This window comes from Vigna radiata, unplaced genomic scaffold (genome assembly GCF_000741045.1).
Source record: "Vigna radiata var. radiata cultivar VC1973A unplaced genomic scaffold, Vradiata_ver6 scaffold_290, whole genome shotgun sequence".
Taxonomy (NCBI): Eukaryota; Viridiplantae; Streptophyta; class Magnoliopsida; order Fabales; family Fabaceae; genus Vigna; species Vigna radiata.
Window position 1 is genome coordinate 367,768 of NW_014543415.1, and position 26,670 is coordinate 394,437.

Genomic DNA, 26,670 nt, shown 5'->3' on the forward strand with positions numbered 1-26,670 from the left:
ACCTTTGCATGCATGTTTATTTTCATTTTTGCATTATAAACCCTAAATTTCGTTTCTCAAGTCTTAAATAATCAATAAATCACAACAGCCAAGGTAGGAACGACATTCTAACAACGACCATTGGAAAGCCCAAGCACCTAGGACGTCTACGTGGAGTTTTTGGGGCGATGGGTCTTCGTGACTACTTTGGCCCTACACAAAAAAACATTCAATCAACAAGTCAGGAGGCACTGAGGCAGATGGATCTTCAGTGGGAGGAAAGACTCAACCAAAGCATGAGATCAATGGAGCAACAATTAATGGAGCAGCTACAAGAACAAAAGAAATACAAAAAGCGCTTGATAAGAAGCTGCATTCCATGATGCAAGGCACTATGGGGTTGCCCACTGAAGCTCCCACAGCACCTCGTGTCAACACTAGAGGATCATGCTCTGCTGTAGAACCTACCTAGTATAGTGGTCAGTATGAGCTATTGGTTGATGGGGATCCCCCACGCATTGTGGTTATCAGACGGGTACTTGAGGGAGGATATTACCCCACTACGTGCGTGTGAAGATTGACGAGGTTCGGGATCCCCGGGCTCAGGTGCCTGTACCCACTCCAGAAATTCATTTTGTGGGGGAGGCCATAGGATGATTTATAGCCTGGCCTAGAGCATTGATCATGTCACACATTGCTACTCCACAGGTATAATATTTTTATTATAAGTATTTCTATGTTAAATTTAAAAATATTTATTGATAACTTTGAAATTCTTATCTTTAGTTCACAAGCAGCCGATGGATGAGCCAGTCATAACTGAAGATGATGAGATGACTGAAGTAGAGGATGATCCTCTATTAAAGCTAATGACAAGATTACTCAAGTTGAAGAGAGGAGCAGTAGAAATATACTGGGATTTGAGAGTATTTGGTCTCCCCCCCCAATGTACTAGTATATATCACATTCAATGATGCATTGAAGATCATTGGGGGAGACAGGATTTTGAATATTTCCATCCTTCAACTATGGTGCATGTAAGATAGTTAATTTTGTCTTCCATATTAGTTTTATTCAGATTCCTAGTTTCTAACAACTTAACTTTGTTGTTTTAGGTACATGGACACAATCATTGTAGACCAAGGTCGATCTTCCATGCACGAATTTGTTGAACCTCAGACCATTTAACCTTCTGGTAACACACTTGAAAGCAAACAATATTATTTACAAACATGGATGGCTGAGTCAAATAAAGACGTATACCTTGTGCCATACATTGATGGGTATGTGTTGTTTTATGTAAAAGTTCATTAAAGTTTATTTAATTAGTTTACTAACTATTTATGATTCATGATAGGTCTCACTGGCAGCTGATGGTCATCATTCCTAAACAATGTGGAATTATATGGTTTTGTTTACTACATAGGAAAATGAAAAATGACTTAAGAAGCATGCTTCAAGGTTAAGGTTTCTCCAAAAATGACTTTGAATTTCATGTTGACCTTAAATTTTTATGATAAATAGAGTTATATTAATATTACTTTGTGTTTTCAATCTAAATAGAGTTATGGGTAAATCCCGAGGTCAACTAGTTCAAGTTTTGTATCCAAAGGTTGTAAGTCATTTATAGTTCTAATTCATTTTCTATGTTATTGAATGATCTAAATTCTTGACTATTTAGTTTGTCATTTTTGTGTAAAAAGCAGCTAGATTCATGGGAATGTGGCTTTTATGTCATGTCTTGGATTAAGACCATCATTTGAGCTGTCATTACAGATGACTAGAACGAGGTAATGATGCTTACCTTCAATACATTACAAATCAAATTCATCTTTGAACATATATGAAACCATAATGAATCTTTCTTCATTTTGCAGCGCTTCAAGAGTACATCTCCTATACCAAAGGACACAATTAGGGAGATAAGGCAGGAGTGGACAACTTATCTTCTATAAAGATGGAGCTAGGAACACTTATATTTGTTGTTGAACATTACTTAAGTTTAATTTAAGTTTATATTTTGATAGTTTTGGTATTGAATTGTTTTTTAGATTAAGTAGAACTTTCTTTAGTTGAAACGCATATATATATATATATATATATATATATATATATATATATATATATATAGACACACACATACATACATACATTATAGTATACTGTTCTGGGACAATTTTCTATTTTTCAGGTGTGGTTTTATTGTAAAAATAAATTAATTTAAAAAAAAAATACCCAATAGACGTTTGTTAATGCCATGTCCGACATCTTTAGGCGTCTGTTAGTTCACAAATAGACTTCCAATGAGTTACAGTAGACAAAACGTTCTAGGGCCTATAAACGTCGGATATGGATACATCCGACGTCTATATAGACGTTTGGTATATCAAGTCTGACGTCTTATTAATGTCACCCAGAAAGACGTCAGATTTGGATCTGACGTTAAAAGGCCAAAATAACAGACGTCTAAAGCCCTTTCTGCACTAGTGGGTTGGAAAAATCTGACATGCAAAATTTGAGTGACACTTACATTGCAACTAAATGCAACGGATGTGGGTATGAGTCCACAGATCTTGACATGCGTCCATGGATCTTGACATGCGTTTAAGAAGCAACTCATATCCACATATGTTACTGTGTTACACTTGTATATTCAAACCTATGAACCTTCAACTACCACCACACCACCACTTGTATTTCATATCCACTGCACTACTACTAAGCTTTTCCATTTCCTCTAATCATCGGAACACTTTCTTACACCACAACGAAGTTGTGTTATCTCCAACCAAACACACCATAATAACCCCACATTACACCACCACACTTTCACCAAACAAAAATCACAGGGTAAAGAAGATTGAGAGGAATTTCATTAAAGCGGTAGTGATAGACTGTTGTGGAGGTGAATTCATATATTGGTAGGTGGAGAGATTAATGAACTGGTTGGTTATTGGGAAAAAAATAAAAACAAAAATTAAATATTACTGAAGGACAAAAAAGGAAAAGAGAGGTGGAGGGAGTTGTGTGGGATGATGGAGGGAGTAACTCTCTTGGTTCATTTGGAATGAAGAAATTAGGATGGACTGAACCTACCTGCACCTCCATTTTTTTTTTTACCTACACCTCCATTCTACCTTTATTATTATTATTAGGCTTTCTTGTGCAATCGTCTATATAATAATTCCACACGGGTTGGAGCTTATTGTTTGCATTCATTTTTAATTTTTGCACCACGCATTATTTTCGAACATGTTTTGTTTATCTTCTACATGGGTTGGGCCATTTAATTACTTCCTTTTACAAGATACATTTCATTAATATTTTGGGCTGTTGTTTTCTGTATCTATCAAATTTCTCCAGCACCATATTATTTTGGATTTCATTTTCGGGAACATTAAAATGTTGTTTTTTTGGAAGACAATCACCAAACTTCTATGGAATTTTTTTTTTCAGAAGCTTTTGATATATGATGGAGGAAGCAATAACTTTATTTTTTTTTTTATTTTCACATTTATAATAAAAATTTATTCTTAATGAAAATAATAAAGATATTTTTGAAAATAATTAAAAATATTTTTAATATTTTTTTAATGATAAATAAAATAATAATAATAATAATTAAAATAAAAACTTTTGTCATCGACAAGACTACCTTGATCTTATTTCTTTTATTGCTGTTTTTATTTATTTTTTTGCACGGAATTGGTCTTTTTTGGTTGGTCTCGAAGCCCATTTGTCTTACCACGAGGAGGCGAAGGTGAGAGTCTCCGAGATAGGAACATTGGAACAAACTCTAATCCTCTTCTTCCTCAATTTTCGTCTGCTCTTCAAACTCGAATGAAAACCACCACCATTCTTCTCATTTTCTTTTTCTTTTGCTTCAAAACCCTTAAACCCTAGGATTAAGGGCCAAGCAACCTAGAGTGTAGAGTATCGGAAAACAAAGGCGAATCGTGAGCAATCGAGAGCGTGGAAGTGGAGAGCGAGAGGTGTTCAAAGAGTTTCGCGTCGAGGGTTTTAGCGTGAGGAAAATTCTTACCAGGTATGGGGAGCTAGTCTGTTTTGGTTTGTTTTGATTCATTGTTTCTAATTGATGTACACATAAGGAAACAAGGGGAATCATATTTTTCAGATTTATTTATGCTACTAGTCTTGAAAATATTAGGTGCAGAATTTTCTGCAGTAGTTCAATTCATAATTGAGATAAAGTGTACAACTAGCCTTCTTTTAGTTTGGCAAACTGATATGAGTCAGAGTAGGACCTTTTGTTGCGTTTTAATATGTTTTTATGAATGTTTTTGGTGAAAACTTTTCAAAGTGTGGCTGACACACATGGTAGGTTAAGATTACTTTCAAATATTTTAGTTTAGACACCATCCTTGTCTCTCACGGTGATGAACAATGGTTGTATATCTTTTCACATGGGAATTTCACTTTCCTAGGCCTGACCATGTTTTAATCTTTGAAGCTTGAATTCCTATTGAATCAATTATTCCTAATGTCAGAATTTGAACCTTTGTGTTGAACATTTTCGGTGCAATAAAAATTTCAATTGGGTGTAGTCAAGTTGCTTTACAACGTGACCATCTTGTTTTATTTCCTAGGTTGAAGTCTTTTTCATATTAACATGTAAACATGTTCCGGCCATTCGCATGCAAAGGTAGTTGATTTTCTTGTCATTTCCAATTCTGAAATTTGACAGCACTTAGTGCAACCTCATATTTTTTAAGCTGATTTGGACAGCGTGTATATCAGCTCACGGTATTAGCAAAATTTGCATTCTTGAACCATGGTTTTCCTTATTAAAATAGATTGGTTGAAGAATTATTTGTACACACTTAGCTTTATTTAATAAATTTCAAATAGACCAAGTCCGACTTACCATTCACGTAACTAAACCATATTTTAGCTGCAGACAGTTTGGTCTTTGTAAAGCTTGGTCCATTGAACATGATTCATGTTTACAATTCTTTTATTCAGACTATATGCCTTGTCCTTAGCTGTCCTTGGTTTATTATCATTATGTGTATCTGATTAGGCTGGACAAAAATTTTTTTTACTCTTCATGGTGGAGTTTTAATACCGTGACCATATTTTCCTGCATAACTTATGGATTGGTGTTTTTGTTTCATTCAAGTGTAAGCTTATCCTTTTGGTTTTAATTATTGGTTTAAAAGGGTAAGGTATGAACGTTGTGGTGCTGGCCATTTTATTATAAGGCTAAAATAATTAACTTCTACGAAAATAGTTTTGTGGTAGGCAAGGTGGGACACTCCATGATAGTTCTTTATTCATTTTGAAAGCCTTTCTTTCTTAATTCACGGTACTTGCAATTATTCAATCTCTTCTCAACTATATGAGTTTTGGACTGATGCATTGAGAGAAGTTTATGGCCTGCTGTATGTTCTGATTAATTTATTCATTGGTTTTATTAATATGACAAACGTGGAGTATGTTACACTTCTAGAATCAGAATTCTTTAATCAATTTTTTTGACCAAGGTGTTTATTCCTTTCTTCTAATTTTTGTTTCTTCTAAACGTATGATGAAACTTACGTATCCAAGATGTGGATTCTTTCTTTCATTATCATCTCTCCAAGTGAAAACCATGGCCTTCCACGTGTCCTTGGCCAAGTTTGCTCCATTTTCTTAAAGCCATAGTCTTCCACCTTTGGCACTTGTGAACTGGTTTTGTTATGTGATAAATCCCTCTTGGTCTGTACCATTTTCCAGATGTAACCATGAAGAAAACAAAACCTTATCTTATTCTTTTCTGGTCCAAAACCGTGATCATATATACATGAACTTATCCTAGATTCAATTTACCACCATGGACAGTTTTGATCTCCTTTGTTTTGGCTGGAAGAAATCAATATTTTTACACTCAATTAACTTGGAAAATGGTAGCACATTAACATCACGAAAAAAAAATTGAGACACGTGAAAACTCAAATTTGAAAGTAAACTCTTTTGAATCAATGACACTTTGAATCTGCCTTAGAATCTGATTTATGGTGATGAAAAGCTCTTGAAATTGGTTTTGGAAATCTGATTGGGCTTTAGTTATGTTTAGATGTGAACCTTTGAGTTCATAAGTTTCTCCTTGACCATGTTCGTGCATGATCCGAGAGGAACATGTCTTCCTCCTTCCTAGTCATGCTAATGTGTGCCCAAAACTTGTGTGGATATGATTTTTAATTTGTTTAAGGTAAAATTAGAATGTTTTTTATTATGTTTTGGTGTTATGGTGGTTGGTTTATGATAGTTGAGCATGTGGTTAGTATCTAAGTTTCTTTCAATATGGTTAGATGTTCAATTACGTAATTAGAGTCTCAACGTTTATAATTGAAATGGCATGATACTTGTGATGCTTGATATCGTTAGAAATTGAGAAGTGTTCTTGACTGAATGATGATATGATGCTTAAGTTTTGGGTGAATGGTATTAATTTTAATACTTTAATTATTGTATTTTGATATGGTATATGCCTTGTGTATATATTGTAAATGTTAGCTCACCCATACATTTCTATTTGCTTGTCTGTATGTGTGTCTATGCAATGATTGTATAACGTATGTTGTACGTGAGCTCAGGTAGGAATGTAGATGACTATTTAGGTGTAGAAGATTATATTGACGAGTGAGAGATAGGATAAAGACTTGGGAAAATTTATAAGAGACATGCGTATTTAATGTATGGTTTTAAATTGTTTTGTAGTTGTATACTTTCATATTTAATTACTGAGTTGTAAATATTAAATAACCATGATGTGGAATATGAAAGAAATTTCCTTTATAGATTTCTAATCGATTAAAATAAAATGATTCTATTTATGATTGTAAAAATTTTAATTATTTACACATTTTTGTGAAATCAAAATTAGGAATATTATATTAATGGTATTAGAGCAATAATTTTGGAGCTTTGGGAAGTGAGCTTGTCTAGGTTCCAATGTTTAAACTCTAATTGTTCTAGTGTTTTATACTGTGAATGTTGTTAGAGAGGTATTGATTACTAACAGGATTTTGTTTTTATGCTTGATAGGAATTGTTTGATTTTATATGATGTGCTATCTCTCCTAATGATCTAGTTGTCATTGAATTGGATGTTTTATATGAATTGCAAACCTTCATAGTCTTGAGTCTTTTAAGTTGTGGTATTGCTACTAATTTTGTTTTGGGTTTGGTAAAGCATTTATCCTGTGTCTACGATGTCTATGATTAGTAAATGAATTAGGTACTAGATTTTACGTGCCTTTTCTACTATAAGTGAAGTAATTGGCTATTGAAACTATATTGAAACTAATAGTCAAGATGAAGATGTGGGGTGTGAGGAGTAGAAGATTCTGAAGGCTAGGGTAGTTAGACTGGTAGTTTTGATGAGAGAATTGGTAGATCAAATTTGATAAGTATGAAAAGAAATAAGACTTGAGGTGCTTAGTGATTTCTGATTCGGTGATGTTTTAGTTAAAATAAAAATTAAATTCAGACTCCATTAGAATGATAAGGAAATATGATTGTACTCTGATTATGTATGATTGTATTTCTTGACGTATTTTGTAAGGTCGAGTTTTGTTTTCTTTTTTTCTCTTGTGGCTTTAGGAAAAGGGGAAATTCGGAATCAAATGTTGTTTAAGTATTTGTGAGATGACCCCATAACATTCATATGCACATATCTGATAAGAGTGAAAAAGAATTGTTTTTACACTTATAAATGATCTCAATCTTGTAAATATTCATGTTATTACTCAGTGAAAGTTGTAATAGAAAGTAGATTGTTATGTAAAATATTGTACAAGAAAGGGTGTATTATTTGGAATCTGTTAGCCAATTCATTTTGCTGGCTCTACAAATTTGGGCGTGTGCTGAGCGAGAATTGGCTGACAGATTCCAAATAATACACTATTTCCTGTACAATATTTTACATGACAATCTACTTCCTATTACAACTTTCACTGAGTAATAACATGAATAATTACAAGATTGAGATCGTTTATAAGTGTAAAAACAACTCTTTTTCACACTTATCAACGCCCCAAACTTGAATTATTTCATGCCCTCAGGAAATTAAGAAAAATCAACAAAGACACTTGACATTTTGATAAAATGACTTTGCACATCAAAGAAAAAATCACATGCATTCCCAAAGATTTCAAACAAATATGACATGGTGCGTTACTCTCAAAATCACCTATGCATAGAATATGAACAACCATATCAGCATTTATCATTCCTCACCACTCAAGTGTTTGTCCTCACATGACAGTAGAATTGTCACAGAACTTCATCAACTTTTGCATTTCATTTGATTCATACACTTCACACGTTATTGGTTTAGTCCAAAGGTCTTTTCAGGTTATGGCTTGGCTTGGTTAGAAAAAGAATAATGATTTTTCTTGGATTCAAAGACACCTATTAAGAAGAGAACAACTTCAATTCCCAATCCAGTACTAAAATCCCCAAAATATATCATTCATCACATACCATTTTTTTTCACAGCTCAACCTTCTTTTTCAATTTGAGCACCCTTTTTATCAATTTTTTTTTTATATGATATTTTCTTCCTCCAAACTTAAATTCAACCTTAACCTCACAAATTCATAGTATATGTTCTCTTCTAAGGTGAAAGAAAGACATCAAAGCTCAAAAAGGGTTTACAAATGTAGCACAGTGTCTCAAGGTTGACTATCTGGCCAAGGAGCTGTATAATCAATAATAAACAGGGCCTTTTTCATCCTTAACCAAAAAGTGTGTGCATGTACGTAGAATCAAAATCATGCAAAAGCCAATTCCATATCCAGACAACTCAATATCTCTCAATTAACATATGCTTTCAACACTCACAGATCTTGTCATATTCATACACACATAAGCATTCTGAAGCACAACAACCACAAACATACATGTCATCATCCTCAAGAATCACATAATTTAATCGGATAATGCATAATCATTAAATCAAAACGCAATTGTCTTTACAACCACAAACATAAATCAACTAAACAAAGTTTCACATAAGAACAACTAAACTCAAATACAAAACAAAATGACAATAAATATAAACACAGGAGTCTTTGTCCATCAACTCTACCAAGACCCATCTGGCCTTGATCTCCATTGGCTTTCCTGTGTATGGTAACTCTGCTGTGTCCATCTAGGATCTGGCTCCTCTTCCTCCTCATCACCGTCACCTGCCATCATGTCCTCCTCCTGCTCTAGTTCTGGCTTTGGTGGTGTTGGGTAAGCACTCCCCCATCTGGACTGAGGCCTGTCCTCAGGTCATGGAATCTGCGCTGCAAACTGGGCGACAATCATTAGTGAATCTGGAGGAAAATCATGGATGCCTAGGGAAAGGTTGTACATATTGTCCTGCAAGGACACCACGCTCTGCCGAATGTGGGTACACCAGCCATGTATGTCATCCTATCGAGCCAGACTCTGACGCATATAGCCAGTAAACATGTCGGCTGAAGAAATTGATGAAGCTGAGGGAGGAGGCCTGGTGGCTCTTACGTTCTTGCGTGGAGGGGGAACTAGAGGAGGGACATTCATTGCAGACAACTCCTCCCTGTTGGTGCAATTCTTGTCAAAAAATTTCTTGTTGAGAGGGGGTTGTAGTTTTAGAGTTATATCGGATACCCCAACTATTCCACTTGTCTTACACAAGACTGTCACCAGAGTTGAAAAGCCAAGCTTGCAAGAGTCATTCTCAGCAATCAGCGCAATCTCCTGGGAGATATAAGCTCCCACATTCATATCAATACCTGTGATAATACCATAAACCATATATGAACGCTCTAGGTTGATGTCAGAGGTGTGAGAGTTTGGACTGATGTTTGTGAAGGTGAAGGTGCTCCGGATGGTTGCCAGTGAATTCAGATGTTTCCTTAAAATTCTCACTGGCGCCCCACTCGTCCCTAGCTGATAGCCATATCCTGGGAGGCATAAAGTGGAGGCAATAAGGTCATGGTCAGGATAGCTGGACATAAAAGTGCATAGAGGGAACGACTGAAACATGAGTGTATGCAACATCCTGTTCAATGATCTTGTGTCAAAGCGTACAATCTTGTCTCGCACCTTGGAGACTCTAGAGTGAGGCTGAGAGTGGTCAGGTTTCTAGGCGTTTGCATAAAATTTCTTCATCAATACTTCATCTATCTCATATGGGAGGTTGGCTAAGACGAAATGCCATTTCCTCCTCTCCAGTTCTTCCTGTATGTGGTCATACTCCCCAGGTTTCAATTCAGTACGCCTCTTAGGTAGAAGGCCTCTGCCCGTGATATTCTAGTTAAACCTGTCTTGAGCTGCCTCTGAAATAAAGCGGTCGTGGTCATAGTTAAGGACCAAGTTCTCCTCTTGGGCCTCCGCAGGTTGGGATCTAGAAGAAGACCCTCTGGTGGTCTTCCTCTTCTTCTCTTGTGTGCTCTTGGGAGGTGCCATCTGCAAGAAAGAAAGGATACAATGCAGCACATGGTGCGCTATGCGAAAATTTAAGTTTGGGGAAGAAAAGATCATATAAAAAAAAATATTGATAAAAAGGGTGTTCAAATTGAAAAAGAAGGTTGAGCTGTGAAAGAAAATGGTATGTGATGAATGATATATTTTAGGGATTTGAGTAATGGATTGGGAAAATATATACAATATTTTTACAATCACTTAATAACTTCATCAAACACTTTTCATTATTTAATATACACAATCATAACAATATAAAATCATATAAAATATCTTATATATAAAACATCCTTTATGTATCTAAGATTTTTCAGTTTTTTTATATTAATTATTTCAAGATAAAGTCATGTTACTTATGATAACTAAGATTCTTTAATTTTTTTAATATTAATAAATACAAAATAAACACATGCTACTTAATAATTTAGATTCTTCAGCTTTTTTCAGTTTCTTTTATATCAATTGGTCCAATTATTACTATTTCAATTTGATCGACCAAAGTAACATATTATAAGAATTTGAGAAGAGAGTAAAAAAAAAATTAAGTGAGTCAATGACCCAACCTATTTAACCCACCAACCCATGGTGGGTCGGGTCGGGTTCGAGTTTTTTTGGCTCTCTAATCAATGAGCCTAGTTGGGTTGGCTCACTAAGTGGCCAACTCATGGTGGGTTGGGTTGGGCCGGGCTGATCATGGGTTTATATACACATAGAGGAGTTAATCCCTCCACCTCCACACAGTGTTCCCTGCACCTCCCCATTCCATTTTACGGATGTGAATATACGTTAGATTTTTAAACCGATCTCCACATATGTGAACGAATATCGACAAACGGATGTGAACATCCGATTCAAAAACTTTTTTTTTTATTGTATGAAGAAGTCACCCGGGAGGGTGCATCAATCTCTTATATATGTTCATAGCATATTCATATTAAGAAATCACTGCCATAGATAACGAGCTTGATAACGAGCAACAAGCCAATTTTCATTTATATTAACCTCTGCGACATCTCACAAACGATTTCTCCACTCAACAATTTCACAAACGATTTCTCTACTCAGCAAGAATTATGGAGAGACCTGATTGAATTGAAGACATCGGATGTGAAACGAAGCGATCCCCCTAGTCACAGCAAATATCCTGGGAAACATTGGGAATTGTAGCAGCAGTACCAGGAACATTAATGTCCCTCATGTTCTCTTCATCAACAACCACCAATCTTCTACTTCTTTTTCCCTTGGCAAACTTCAATTGAAAATCACATGTGAAATCAAACCCTTTTCCCAAACACTCTAATCGGATTCGGAAACACACTCTCCATGGCCATCAAACACGCACTCCTTAATTCTCAGCAAGATATCATTTAATATTAAGAGTAAGTAAGGCATGGAAAAGTATTATAACTGGTATCTTGGATAAAACCCAAAAAGGTGCTCACGTGCAGAGAGAGAAGGCAGCGGAGGCTTCCATGGTTCTGGCAGCAGCATCATCAAAATAATTTTATATTTCTTTACAATCAAATAAAGATAAAAGTGAAAGGGTGTAAGGAGAAACAGATATGGAGAAGCACCATGGATCTAGAGTTTCGAGAAACTGATAAAGAGTTTGGAGAACAGACATGAAGTTTGGGAATTTGGGAGGTGAGAATCACATAGAGGGGGAGGTGGGGCTGCTCAAGTAGAAAGTGAAATTTAAGATTAGGGTTAAAAAGTAAAAAATAAAGTAAAAAATTAAAGAAAAGGATATATTTGTAATTAAAAAACATTGTAGAAGATTTGGGGAGGTATAGGATGGAAACGGGAAGGTGAAGGGATCAACACTCTACACATAGATACCTCTAATGGTGGGAGGCCTTTTAGAGTGATACCAAAACACTTTTAACCACAATATCTTAGCAAATGTGAAGATCTAGGTGTGTGTTGAACCTCTCCAACACCTAAATAATAAATAAAACTATAATTTAATTTATTTATCCACCAATTTAACACCAAACTACAAAAAAAAAATAATAGTAGTAAAATCTAATTTATTTTTATGTGCGTGTTGTATGTGATGCGAGGGCCAACCCTGTCGAAGCCGAAACTGTTACTTTTATTTTTATTAAATTTCCTTTGTTTTAATTTTTTTTTTTTCTTTTTATAGAAACTACGTTTTGGGTCGAACTCGCGATAGAGTAAGGAGAACTTCTTTTCTCTTCATCTTCGTCAAATGTAGAGCAGCATCTTGTCCTTCCTTTTGTTTTATTTTTGTCATTCGAAAATTGAAACCTTAGGGGCATGGGAAGTGCTACGGCGAGAGAGAGAAAGGGCAGTCTCCGCGAAACGTGGTAGAATCCTTGACTTGTGAGACCTGCGCGTAATTGAATGAAGTTTCATTTTGGTGATTGAGGAAGGGAGGGAGGTTGCGGCGTGAGAAGGGGAATTAGGGGGAAAGGCTACGAAGCAAATTTTATTTTGTGATGTTAGGGTTTTGAGATTGGGGTTTCTAGGGGTTGGAAGATGACTAAGGATTGAGGTGTTGGGGATCAGAGAATGAACGTGGGAGTGGAGAGCGAGACATGAAGTTCGTATCGGGAGTTGTGGGGTTTGATAACCAGGTATGGGGAGTTAACTCTGTCTTTGTGTGTTGAGATACCTTATAGTGATGATTTTTGTTGCTTTATGATTTATTGATGTGAGTTTTGTCGTTCGCATGCCTTTGGGGTTGTAATTGTGATATAATGTGGTGTTGTTCAATTGTTTCAAGCCAGAAAATGTATGATCTTGTTTGGTGCTTGACTACATTGGTGTATTATATCTATTTGCATGCATTTTGGTGTTCGGGCTTGGATGTTATATGGTTCGTATGTTTGGGTAATGAAAATTAAAAAGTGCAGGGACTTAGTTAAACTATTAGTCAAATTAGGAAGTTATATGTACGTGGATTGTTAATGGTATTATGTTCTGTAATGAGACAGTTTGAATTCTGCTGGTATAAGTATGGATAGTGCTAGTTGAATCTTATTATGGTTACTGTTGTCAGATTTAAACATGTTGAATGGGTACTATGGTATAGTAATATTGCTTGGAGTAATATTATTTTTAACTTTACTATTTGTTTTCCATATTGAAATGCAGTGAATGAGTACTATAGATGTTAAAGGCTACTGTCTGTGCATGGAATATTAGTGATAATGAACTTGGGTGACTTATTGGTATCATTTTTGGTGACGTGTGGCTGTTTTAATCCGCCAAGTGATGTTTGAATGAATTATAGTTTTAAGACCTTGAGATAACACTGTGTATCTATTATAATGGGTGATATGGCTGTGCGCAAAGTCATGTGTCTCGTGGAATGTGTTTCTTGATGTTGGATGGCTGTCTTAGAACTGAACTACCTGTTTTGGCTTAGAGACATCATTGGGTAACATGGGATTGTTGGAGTGATTTTGAGACTGGTTAGAGGGTATAGTGGTGACCACTAACGATACATCAGACCCTCCCAAACCAGTCCCTAACCTGATCAGAGCAAGGTATCCTGCATTATGTTCATACCCCTGATTCACGTAGCATGTAAGGGTTATTAGCGAGTCATCAAACATGGCTACCGCAACGTTCACAGCATAGTTAATTCCAGATATTTGGCTACAGGACATAGATTAATATCTCCTAGTTACTAGACAATGTTGTGATTCAGCAGCTTTCATTCATGAACATATCACAGACTTTGCATGCAGGGATTTACACAGCTCATTCATTCCTAGAATAAACCAGTTTTTAGCATCATAAACAGTTTAACCTTTACTTAACTCAATTATTTATTCACTGGATCATATAATATGCTCTAAATTTCCCAAATAGACATGCCGAAACTATTAAAAGTTCACTGAATAAAGACAGTACTCAGTTCCAATTATCAGTAACCAATGTGCGCAATGAGACCTCTAATTAGAACACAGCATTTTATCACAGAACTAAAAGACCCCTTCCAGCTTAAAAACACTGAAACAGCTAGACTCTAGTCCGATTACAGATTACTCAATTCATTAAAACACTAAACAGTGAAACAAAAGAACAGGTATCAATGAGTTCAATTTCCAAGCATGCAGACTACTTTTTATTAGCTTTAACTCTATTAACAGTCCAATGAACAAGCATATAACCATCACATGGCAGCAAAGAATAAGACCTCAGTGTATTAACGTCTAACCAAGACACAAACATCTCACCAGCTCATTCAAATCATAACATATTGCAATAATCAAACAGCAGCCGAAACAACCATTACTTACCTCTACTCCAAGCTCATTGCATGTACAAACATGACATGCAGATTATATACAATTTTGATCAAGTTTAGGATTACCATTCACTTAGAATATAACAAAAGGAACAACAACATCACAGGGCTTAATCTCACCTGACAGCATCTTTTGTATGTGGAAGTGTATTGGAGCTATGGTTTTCTTGTACAACTGCATTATAGTGTTTCTTGAATATTTTTTTGAACATTGATAGTGTTTATATGATTTTATTTTGTTTGATCAGTGTTTTAATTTTGATTTCTTATATTGCAGTTCGGTCAAAAACTTATGCACCAAGAAGCTTAATTTCTTTAATTAAAGGTGCATGGCCATCTCATATATGTTTATTTTTCTACTTTCCATTTGGAAGTCTAGTAAGCTATTTGTTTTCTCCACTTTAATTCTAATATCATTTTATGATAAACTGATTGAATAATAGTGGAATTTCTTTTACTTTTACTGTTACTATTCTTATGGCATTCAATCATATATTATATTATTTAGAAACCTGTTCCTTTTTCCTTCAGAAAGCAAATTGGGGTTCCTAAATTTTTGTTTGTTCCAGCAAACTAGCATACATGTTTGATGATACTACAAATATTATATATTTTGACTCTGAATCTGTAGTGTTTATTGAAGTCAAAATACAGGGCATTTTGGTCTTGCTTGTTTGTTGTCTTTAAACACACTTTCCTTATTTATAAGATTTATTTGTCCCTTGAATACATTTGATAGTGTTTGCCTGCTCAATACATTTTTATTTTCCAAAATTTTACCCCCTGAGCACTTGAGCAAAGCACTAGAATAAACTGAGAGACCATCTCTCAGTTTTTTTTTTAAACACTTATTTTACAAACAATGTTCAAAACCTAATATATTTTGAATTAGAAATTGCCTACTCAGTAGTGTGGACTTGTTTCAAAAAGCAGTCTTTTAAACAAAAAAATAAGAAGAGAATCAAACAGATCCTTAGTATGGGTTCTGAAACACGTGATAGGAAGTTCTTTAAACTTTTTAGCTCACGGGGATATTTTTTGCCTGTTGTAGTTAAGTGATAGGGTATGGAGAGTTTATAAAAGGAAGAGAAAAGGGAATAAAGAGGGGGAGAGGTGTTAGGCAGTTATAACGATATTATTAGTGGGGCGGGAAATAAAGCTCCTTTAAGAGAGCTGATGTATTTGGATAATATTTCACTTTTGATGTGTATACTGTAAAGACAGGATCATGTTTATCCAGTGGAGAGAGAATTTGGCTTTCTTGGAGGTTGTTGGCTGTGCATTTCACTATACTGAATAACAGAATTATACAATATATTCTTCTTTTCTTAGCTGTGAGTGTGTGTTAAGTGCAAATTAAATAGGTTTCCAATTCAGAAACCTATCTTTAAGCATGCCAACATTCACCAAGACAAGCTCAACAACTTAATTCTCCTTAATACACCTGTATGTTTGTTATGTTACTTTTGATTTAATAGAATATAATGGAGTAGATTGGAACGAAATGATGTTTTGATGGTAATATTCCTATTTGAATTGTTAAAACAGGGTGGAATTGAAGTGGAATAAGATGGAATGCATTTCATTCAAATCCAACATATACTCCTCTTTATCTTTGTGGTACCAATCAATGCATGTGTAACCAAAGTTAAAAGAGACAATTTTTCTTTAAGCAAAAAGGGATGGGCTGGCCTGTCAGCTCATCAGCCCGTTCAAGGACGGGGACAGGTTGCATTTTCTGGCCCATGCTGGTCCTTTTTCTACTGGCCAAAAATGGGTTAGGGCAGAATGGGTCGGACAGGCCCGTTTTGCCACCCCTAATTTATGGTGATATTTTACTTTTTAAAACCTATCTAAAATGATAAGTGTACTCGAATTGCACATATAGGCAAACTTTTGATTTAATTTTGAACTGTAATGATATTTGTTTGTTTTTTCTTTTCCTTTATTTAACTAAAAACCTATTTTAATGGATTCTGTTTTGGTGTAGAATTGTAATCAACACATCTTTGATACGTCACTATTGACTGCCACTGTGAATCCTGCTGAGGCTGTCTGTCCTCCGCACTTGCAGCAGCAAAACTCTTGTGAGAGATCCTGTGTTATTCTCTCCAAACGAAATCAAAATGGTGTGTAGCTACCACTTCTAATTACCAAAACCTTATCATTGATATGAATATTTTTGTTATTATCAACATTTGTGCAGTAAAAGAGACGAAGGATAAAAATGGATCTTCTGTGGAATGCGTATTCTAATGTCTCAGACGACGAAGAACAACCGAAACGACAAAGACTATCATCCTCTTCCTCTAATTTGCCAAAACGACATCTGCCTTTGCCGTCTCCTCCTTTATTCCACCAAACGCAATCTCCCATTCCAGGAAGTTACATATCAAAACGACAACGCTCTCTGATGGGTCCCACTCCTGTCCCTCTTCCTGATTCCGTTCCTGTTCCATCTCCGTTCACGCTACCAGGTATTCATCATTTTTATTTTAACCTTATTGCATAGTCCAAATTGAACTGTATTTTTTGTGAGCTTTTTTCTAACTTTTTGAGTGCCATTTCATTCTCATTCAAATTTCGTGGAATTTTGTTCAATTATTGAATTATGATTGGAGTAGTCAATTCCAAATAGCTGCGCTGTAAGAGTGATATGGGCATAACGATATTATGAACCTTAAACCCTTAACATAGTTTATGCCGCCTAAAGATAAAGTAGAAAAAGAAAAGTTAGCAAGAACCGAAGAGAATTCACTGTTGTTTAAACTTTTTTAGAGGGATTATACACAGAACAGAGAAAAAAGAAGTAGAAAATTAGTTGAAGTATGCAAACTGGCTGGAGAAGAGATGGGTCTTTGTAATCTGGGGAGAAGCAGTGCATGGATGCTAGAAATTTGATGGTAAAAGCAACAATGTGGTCGTGTGTAGCAGTGAGTGGTGCTAGAAATGGGTGGGTGCTAGATATTACAGAATATAAAATATTTGCATCTTATTTTTTATAAGTATAACAGCTATATTTTGTGATATGTCTATACTATAGTTAGAAGAGTAGTCAATTGCATCCTAAGGTGTTGCATGTTTTAATGGTTCTATATTAATCTTTGATAGAGACAACTGCTCTGACCTTTTCTTGTTCGCACAACTTAGGTAGTATCTCAGTTACTGATGTACACCATAATATTTTGTCATTGTTGAAAAGTAAAGCAAAGGATCATCACAGCCAAAACCTGATATCTGAAAAGCTATCTGCAACTTTATCCGGGCATACTAATGCAGTCAATGCTATACATTGGTCATCAACTCATGGTATGTTCTCTTTGTTGACAAACTCTTCCCTTGTATTGCATGTGTGTTATATGCTACAGTCTTAATAAGGAATGTTTTTCTTCAGTTGTTTCTTGTTGATAAAGGTAAAGCAATTCCAAAATTATGTTCCAATATCTTTTTGTCATTTAGAATTATCCCATGCTTTTCTTTCATTTCCAAATAGAAATTAGATCAATTTTTTGAAATGAAAGAAAGAGATCCAGTATACTGAAATTAAAAAAAAATAAGTGTTCCAAAGGAACATGCTCTTCTACTGAAAATTTGCCGATGACAAAAAATGATCGGGCCATTTTTTCTATTTCATTTAATATGATTCTTTTATTTATTATGTTTCTTTTACTTTACAAAATATATAAAAATTAAAGTGACCGGAAATGAATATGAGCTTAAGAATTATTATTTTAGGAATTCTTAAATCCTAGATTATTTTGATGTATCACAATTTCTTCTTTTTTTTGTTTCCAAAGTAATCTTATTATATTGCCTTTGCTTTGATCGATATATTATTCTTTTGAATCCAGTATCAACTGGTATCATTCCCCTAAAACAACATTCTCTATCATATCTTTCAACCAATCTATGTGATTTCGGAGAGCTGCTTTTGATAAAAACTGAAAACATGCTTCAGATATGAAACTTTGAGTATTCAAAGATGTTTTTGTGATTATGTTTTAATTTAATTTTGATGTGTAAAGCGTCCACAGCTAGAATAAATTTAAAATTGAAGTATTGAAAAGTGTTGTCTATATATATGGTGTATGAGAGAAAGAGTTAAGAGAGATATGCTTATTATATATACACTAGGTTTGTTGTTCATCAGAGTTAGCTTACAGCTCACCTACTTGCGTCTGCTGGGATGGATCACACAATTTGCATATGGAATGTATGGAGCAGAAATCAGAAGAAAGCGTGTATGCTAAACTTCCACAATGCTGCAGTCAAAGATGTGAAATGGTCTCCGCAAGGCCACTTTCTACTTTCTTGTGGATATGATTGCACGTCAAGATTGGTCGATGTTGAAAAGGGATTGGAGACTCAGGTTTTCAGAGAAGATCAAATTGTTGCAGTTATAAAGTTCGATCCAGACAATTCAAATATCTTCCTTTCTGGAGGTTCAAAGGGCCATATCAAATTATGGGATGTCAGAACGGGCAAAGTAGTTCATAATTATAATCGAAATTTAGGTCCGATTCTTGATCTTGAGTTCACAATGAATGGGAAGCAATTCATTTCTTCTTGTGATGTATCTCAAAGTAATATCAGTGAGAACGCTATTATTGTTTGGGATGTTGCAAGGGAGGTACCATTGTCTAACCAGGTGAGAGAATTCTATATGCTATCTTTCATATCGTGTTGTTACTGTTCATGTTATTACCAAATTGCTGTGAAGTTTGTGTATTGTTAGTTTAATCAGCGGTACTTGTGTTAATTATAACTCTTGAATCAATAAGTCATCCTAGAGGGAATAGAATAACACAGATACTCTCGTAAAAGTTATAGCCTGCAAGTTCTGTGTTCTAAACCCAGCCTGTGATTGAGTCATTTATATTTTTAGTGATTCAACTATGGCCAAATTGTGGTCAAACTGTAATTAATATTTAATTTATTCTCACTGTTATGTCTTTTAATGTTAATAATATTGACATCAATTATGAAACTTTAATATTTTAACACTCCTATATTTTTAAACCTATAGGTAATCCTGGTGAGTCTTACAAAGTAGGTTTAGGCTAACTCAATCTTATAAAATTAGTTTGTCATATACTATATTAGACAATATCTAGTTGATGTGAGATTTGGATTTTTCCAATGGTGAGAATTTGGGATAGGGCTGTTGTTCTTGCTGTGCATTATCATCTAAAAATTGGAAATTAAATAAGTGACTGCATGTTCAGGGAAAAACACATTTCATATCAACTATTTTATCGTGAATGGTATGATTTATTACCAAAATTTGTTTGGGATAGGTAACCAACACAATATATATTTGGTAAAAATTATAGGAGCAGAACAAGGCATAAAAACAGCCTTCCTAACAACTGAATCAGCAGATTCATATTTTATTCTAACTAAGTTTTCCCAAAGGGGGATATGATATATGTCTAAGGAACCTTGCTTGGGTAGAATCTTAATATCATAGTATAGAAGTGGGGTTAAGGCCTAACTAATCTTACTAGAAGAGGCTAATCAAAAAGCAAAAAATATCAAAGAACACAACCGCAATTGGGAAGAAAAAGTGATCAAAGGACATGATAGTTGTCAAAAAGCATAAATTATCAGCCAGAAAGAAAAAGTTGCTAAATGAAGATAGTGGCTACAGAAAAGCAAAAAAAAAAAAAATGCTCAAGAGAGTGAGTCGTGGCTTGGAAGCAAAAGTGCTTAGAAGGTGTGGTGACTATTGGAGAGCAAAAATAGTTCTCACATAGCAAGGTGATGCCAACAACAATGATAATTTTCGTTGGTAGGAAAAACTCTAGAAGAAAAATAAAGTGAAAAAACTGAATAACGTCCATGATTAAAAGTAATGACGGTTGGAAAAGCTATAGTGCAAAAGCAACTCACTGGTAAAACGGTGGTAAATGTAATATTTGTAGGAAATCATTAGTTGTAAATAGTAGTTATAGGAAAAACGTCGACAATAAACAGTAACATTGATTGTAAATGGCTCGTTCGAAAGTTGTCGTGCAGTGAACAAATAACCAGGCGTTTAACTGTGTGGTGGCAAAGAGCCTTGTATCCAGCGTGAAAAGTTACAATAGGAAAAGACAGAAACCAGAAAACATATATGATTTCTAAAATATCTACTACAAGTAGTGGGTGCAATAAGAATGCACAAATTTGAGTTTCCTTCTCATTAGATGTTGATACCCTCTTAAAAAGTAGATTCTAAACCTAATTTAGTATCAAAATCAACTTGTTAGGTGCGATTTGCACACATCTATATACTATAATTTGATCATATCTATAGTTGATAGGGAATCTCCAACACACCCCCAATGTTTAAGACTATACATCTCCAATATTTGTGGGTCTAGCAGGTGACACAATAGCCAACAATCCTTCCTAGAATAGACTATGATACAATGTTGGAAGCATAAGTGACAACGTAATAGAGGATGCTGCCACTTTTTGTACCATGTTTAGACGTGAGAAACTGATAAAGAATATAATGAGTTTTGTGTGTAGAGTAAACACGAGTATTCTTTTACAATGAAGAATGAGATGCAATATTAATGAAAAAAATCAATGTATAGTAGAAGATATTTGATAAGATATTTCCTTGTCAAATTATGTCATAACTCCTTTTTTAATGTAATCAAATCATGTCTCTAACATAATTAACTTATCTCTGAAAAGTAGACCTTGCCCATGTAAGCCTCTAATAATCTACTGTGTTGATATTTGTTTTTCCTGGTTTGATACTTTCTAGATGCAACATGCTATACCTTAAGTTGTTTTTATAGTGTTGATGCATGAATTGAGTTAGTTAACTTGCTACAATTTCAATAGTATTGTTGTGACCCATCCAAGCGATTTGACTTATGCATGCTTAGACCTCAGCAAGAATGAAGCCTAGTGAACCTAATAATAAGATTCCACTAAAGATGTAACATTTATGGAAGGTTCAACTAATGTGTTGGTCCTGAGCTATGTAGGGATTCTTACACAAGTTTTTACGCTATTTACCAAATTTTTCATTATTAAATATTGATTTTGTGTACAGATGACATAAATAGACACTTTAGAAGAGTACAACAAATCAAGATCCTAATTAAAGATAGTAAATCTCCTAATTTACAGAACAGAGTGAAATAAAAACTGCTATGTACAAGTGGAGATTGTACTTACAGTTGAAAATGAGACTTATTATTATTCTCAAATCATGAAAAATACATTCTCAAATCTTCTATTTGTAATAATCTAGTTCTCCTAAAAAGGGAAATAGGGAAACTAGGAAACCTAGGGAAAAATAAAATAAAATAAAATATTATGTATCTATTTCCTCTAATTAGGAAGATTTTACAGATATTATCCCAGATTACAACACTTACTTAATTACATTAATCAGAATACTCAATGGTACGAATACTCATACTCAGAAATTAATTCCTAGAAACATTTGAGTTTAAATGGAAGGCTCGAAAACTGCTAAGGAACATGTATTTCTACTCTCAAATCACTTAAGAAAACTATTCTATAGCTGATGCATCTTTTAAGAGTCTTATACTATTCTATAGCTGATGCATCTTTTTTTTATCATGTTGCTGTCATTGTTTTGAAATAATTAAGTTTAAAATTGTTATTATGTTTGCAAGTGAAGTGCTCATGTTTATATTGCAGGAAACAAAGAACTTAAATTTGTCCTTGCATATTAGATTAAATTACGTTATCTACATTTTACTCATTTAAACTTGTCTCTCAGGGTATCCTGACATTTTGTTAAATAATTAGATTTGTTGATGGTTGTTAAATATTAGGTGATAGCAGTAATGCAGCAAAGAAGCATGATTTTCACTGGTAACGCTTCACAAATAGCTTAAAAGACCACTCTTTAATTGTCTTCTGATGACTTTCCATGATATAGTAAATCTGTGATAAAACTCAGGCCACATGCACTACATGCTGAAATATCTATGATGCTTGCCACCTTGTGTTCGTTTGTGCTTATATGCATTTTGGAGTATGCAATTTATCTCTATATATCATTTTGACCGTTTGTACATGTAAACTTTGTTATGACTTGATGAATTTAGACTTTAATTAGCTTATTATGCTCCTGAATCAGGTTTATGCAGAAGCTTATACATGTCCTTGCGTGAGGCTGCACCCATTTGATTCAATTTTTGTTGCCCAGTCAAATGGAAATTATGTTGCAATCTTTACTTCCACCCCACCTTACAGGCTCAACAAATATAAGCGATATGAGGGCCATGTGATCTCTGGGTTCCCAATCAAGTGCAATTTCAGCTTGGATGGGAAAAAACTTGCTTCTGGCTCTTCAGATGGTTCTATCTTCCTTTATGATTATCAGTCATCCAAAGTTGTGAAGAAAATCAAGGCCCATGATCAAGCATGCATAGATGTTGCATTCCACCCCATTATACCTAATGTTATTGCTTCATGCTCGTGGGATGGAAGTATTTTGGTATTTGAGTAGTGATACCTATTATCGTCCCATTCCAGGGTAATCTTTAATTTTCTCAAAAGTCAATGGGCATGCATTTGGTTACTTCTAGAAAATGATTTGCTAGGAGAGTGGAAAACTCTAGCTTTCTCTTAGTCTAGGCAGCTGTTTCTTGTTTATTAGATACCGTGTGAATAATGAAACCTCCCACAAGTCAATGTTTTCTTAAATGTGTGCCTTTTACTGTTATACTGTAGATTTAATGTTTGATGCACTTATGTTACAACTACAGTGAATCATGGTGTAAATTGTTTAAAAAACAGTTTAAAGTATTCAACAGAAGTGAGAAATATTGGTAAACTATAATTAATGATGTGACAGAACATTTCGGAACTGTGTAGAAAGTTACTAACAATTGATGAAAATATAAATGCTGCTTCATTATCGGCCCTTAATTTTGTTGGTGAAGAACTGTTTTGGATAATTCAGTTACAATGTGTAAAGCTGCACAGAGATTTGTGTTGGCCATTAGCATCTAAATTGGCTGAAGAGTCAACCTGCTTCCACCACTATGGAATAAAAAGCACCGAAATTAAAATAGGCGTCTTGACTATCGAGATTCTCAAAAACCTACTAGCTTTCCAAAAGATTGATATATGGTCAAAGGATGCCATCATAGATTGTATTTTTGTCGCAACAAATATCAGCCTGCAAGTTGTATGATTCTATCTCGAATATTCAGGGTGGTCTCAGACCAAAATTTGATCACTTTTAAAAGTTTCAACTATCGTTGTCACACAAACTCAGTGAATTATACTTTTTATATAAGCAACAAACATGTGATATGTACTCTGGCAGATTTTGACAAGCCTGTTGTGAAACTGGAAATGCTTACACGTATTTGCATGTCATTCACACCCTAATGCCGGACAGGGCTATTTGCTCCTCTTATTGGTAGTGAAAATAAAACGAAACAAAAGGTGGCATTGGGCAGTGGTGCAGCTCAGGATGGAAGGAATCCCAAATGTGACTTAATAGAAGAGGGATTGGTGGGGGCAAACTCAGCTGTTCTTTTGTTCAGCCACTTCTTCCCATCAAAGAAGAGAGATGGAGGGGGGCCTAACAAGGTCTAAACATGACATTATAATTATGTAAACACCCTTTCCACTCTTCATGGGCGTCAAATTCAATTGTAGGGGGACAAGATACACCACTCTTTCTTTCTTTCGCTCTTTTTAGATGCATTTGCTGATGGGACCCTAATTTTCCACACAAATTTCAATTCTGGAAAACGTTGGTGTTATATCTGACATATCATACAGCACTATCTAGAGAAACCAGCATCCCTTCCAAAGTTTGATGGTCCACAAGTACAAGTACCTCTCTCTTATAACTGTTTATATTGGAAAATATGGGTAATGTAATCTCAAATCCTATTTAAAGCAAGAAACGCACACCCCTTAGGTCTTATACAGCCTACTATCCTATGAACATAATTTATTTTCAACGTCTATATGAATATGTTCCCCACCTTACATGGTCTTAAGCACTCCCTCTATATTATCCCAATATTTATCTCTTTGTTTGTCCCACTAGTCTTTCCCCCAAAAACAAACTCAAAAGGCAAAAAGGGAACAAGAAAGATGGAACTTAGAGAGTGAGGAAAGCATGCCCCTACTCCACAGTCCATATGACTGCAATCATCATCTAAAAGAGAGATACTTTTGTAGCAGCGTACTTGAGGTCAAGAGGGCATTCGCGTTTTAAGGTCCCACACGCTAACCTATGGGGTGACAAGAAACGATGGGCTGAAAGGTTTTCAAGCTAAGCCAGTTATAAGCTCTAAGATTTGACATGAACTTCCTTCTTGGTTCTTAATCACTTTAGTACATGATATTGCATTTAATTGGGCATGAGGAGCCAAAAATTACAATTATTACCAAGTAAAGTTTGTGCTTTGCAATAAACATCGTTGCTTTGGAATCACAAAACCACCTATCTTAGCCATTTTCACTGAATACTTACTTTGCTAATCACATTGTCTCTTTCTTTTGATTCATCTTGTCATCTATGCTTTCCAACTTTTGGATTAATGTTTATCCTCTGCTACATGCTAGACCATAATCAAAATGTTTGTGCCTTGCTCACAGTGTTATCACTAGCCTCCCAATCCATGCCCTGAAAAGTAGCCGACAAACTCATTTTATTGGCTCTGCCATGTGATTTGTGGCCTCAACCAAGTCACCCATTTGGTTGGTTCTTCTTTATTAGGGGCCAAAAAATTTATAAAACAGAGAAAGCCAATCATGGTTTTATTAAATGAACCTTGCTCTCAATTTCCCAAATTTGGAAGGATGCCTAATAAGGTGTTTGTTTTTCTATTATATTCTACGTGGCCACTACTCACTAATCAACTGCTTGCATTTATGTTTCTTAAATAACTATTTATATGATATTGAGTAATATGCCTCATCACCTGACATGAATCATTATAATCTAAACTCCCTGCTTATGAAAATGTTTAAGGGATTATGTTTTATCGTTGCCTTCAGTTGACACTAAGTTCTAGAAAGCTGATTCCAGCCAGAAGATAAAGTAGATCAATTAGATTCTGTCTTCTCAATCCTTTCTGATCATAATTATTTTCAATATTTTATTTCACCTTTAACAGAGGTTGTTCTCACTTTCACTGACCATGTTTTAACACTAGTGAATGTGATGCAACTTGCATGAACTTCAATTACCGGTTAACTGATCAATGTTTTCACTTGCCAACATTAACTTCTCTCTCTTGTTATTATTTTCAAAACGAAGGCAATTATTTTATGTTTTGAATTAATGATTGCATAATATTTCATAGATATTTAGGCTGTAACATCCTTTTCTTTTGTCATATTTTGTTTTTGTTTCAAGGAAGATGCCATCCTGTACTGTTTTGTATTCATTGCAAACATATTTTGGCTTGAAGCCTACTTTATGCAATTTCATAGACTATATACAATTGCCTTTTCTCCTTCACTTTTTCTTATTTATTTTTCATACGATGCATAAACTGAATTAAGTCCTCTCAATGCTGTCATTGCCTTACATACTGTGTTCTTGTCAATGATTAGAAAAAGAAAAACAGAAAAATGAATGAAGAGCCCCTTCTTTAAACTTCTGTCATTCTAATATACATTAGTGTTTTCTTGTCATGTCAGTCATTTGAGTGTGATAATACGTGTATGTCATTACTTCAAAAAAAAAAAAATACTATTCTGCAGATAATTAACAGAGTCAAAAGTAAGACAGTGAAAGGGTATGCAATGTCATTTAAATAATTTTCTTTAAGAAATAAAGTATGACTTAGTGAAGTGATGTGTGGATTAATTAATATATATATATTTATATGTGTATATATATATATCTGGATTCTTCTAGTAGAAAATGGATTAACCTGCATAAGAATTCATGAACACAATCCTTATTCTGGTGACATTTGACCGACAAGATGGCTT

General features: G+C 34.7%; 1 protein-coding gene across 9 annotated transcripts; it reads left to right on the top strand.

Annotated features, from left to right (window-relative positions):
* The first annotated feature begins 3,637 nt into the window (after positions 1–3,637).
* On the top strand, positions 3,638–23,422 carry LOC106754335 (WD repeat-containing protein 25). Of its 9 annotated transcripts, XM_022777910.1 has the most exons (9): positions 3,667–4,024; positions 12,583–12,613; positions 12,713–13,036; positions 14,996–15,043; positions 16,709–16,847; positions 16,925–17,195; positions 17,869–18,027; positions 18,882–19,366; positions 22,835–23,422. In XM_022777910.1, exons 6-9 carry the CDS (start codon positions 16,946–16,948, stop codon positions 23,204–23,206), a joined length of 1,266 nt encoding a protein of 421 aa, XP_022633631.1. In that variant the 5' UTR covers positions 3,667–4,024; positions 12,583–12,613; positions 12,713–13,036; positions 14,996–15,043; positions 16,709–16,847; positions 16,925–16,945; the 3' UTR covers positions 23,207–23,422. The 9 variants fall into 9 exon arrangements, with proteins under 9 accessions (XP_014491831.1, XP_014491833.1, XP_022633635.1 ...); XM_014636345.2 differs by lacking the exons at positions 12,583–12,613; positions 12,713–13,036 and having other exon boundaries at positions 3,638–3,739; positions 3,883–4,024; XM_022777911.1 differs by lacking the exons at positions 12,583–12,613; positions 12,713–13,036 and adding an exon at positions 4,587–4,642.
* The last annotated feature ends 3,248 nt before the right edge of the window (positions 23,423–26,670 follow it).

Bases quoted from the DNA above. Each gene is read 5' to 3' on its own strand.
- LOC106754335 (XM_014636345.2), top strand. From the start codon at position 16,946: ATGGATCTTCTGTGGAATGCGTATTCTAATGTCTCAGACGACGAAGAA. The intron at 18,028-18,881 runs GTATGTTCTCTT...GTTAGCTTACAG, and splicing joins ACATTGGTCATCAACTCATG to CTCACCTACTTGCGTCTGCT. The intron at 19,367-22,834 runs GTGAGAGAATTC...CTCCTGAATCAG, and splicing joins AGGTACCATTGTCTAACCAG to GTTTATGCAGAAGCTTATAC.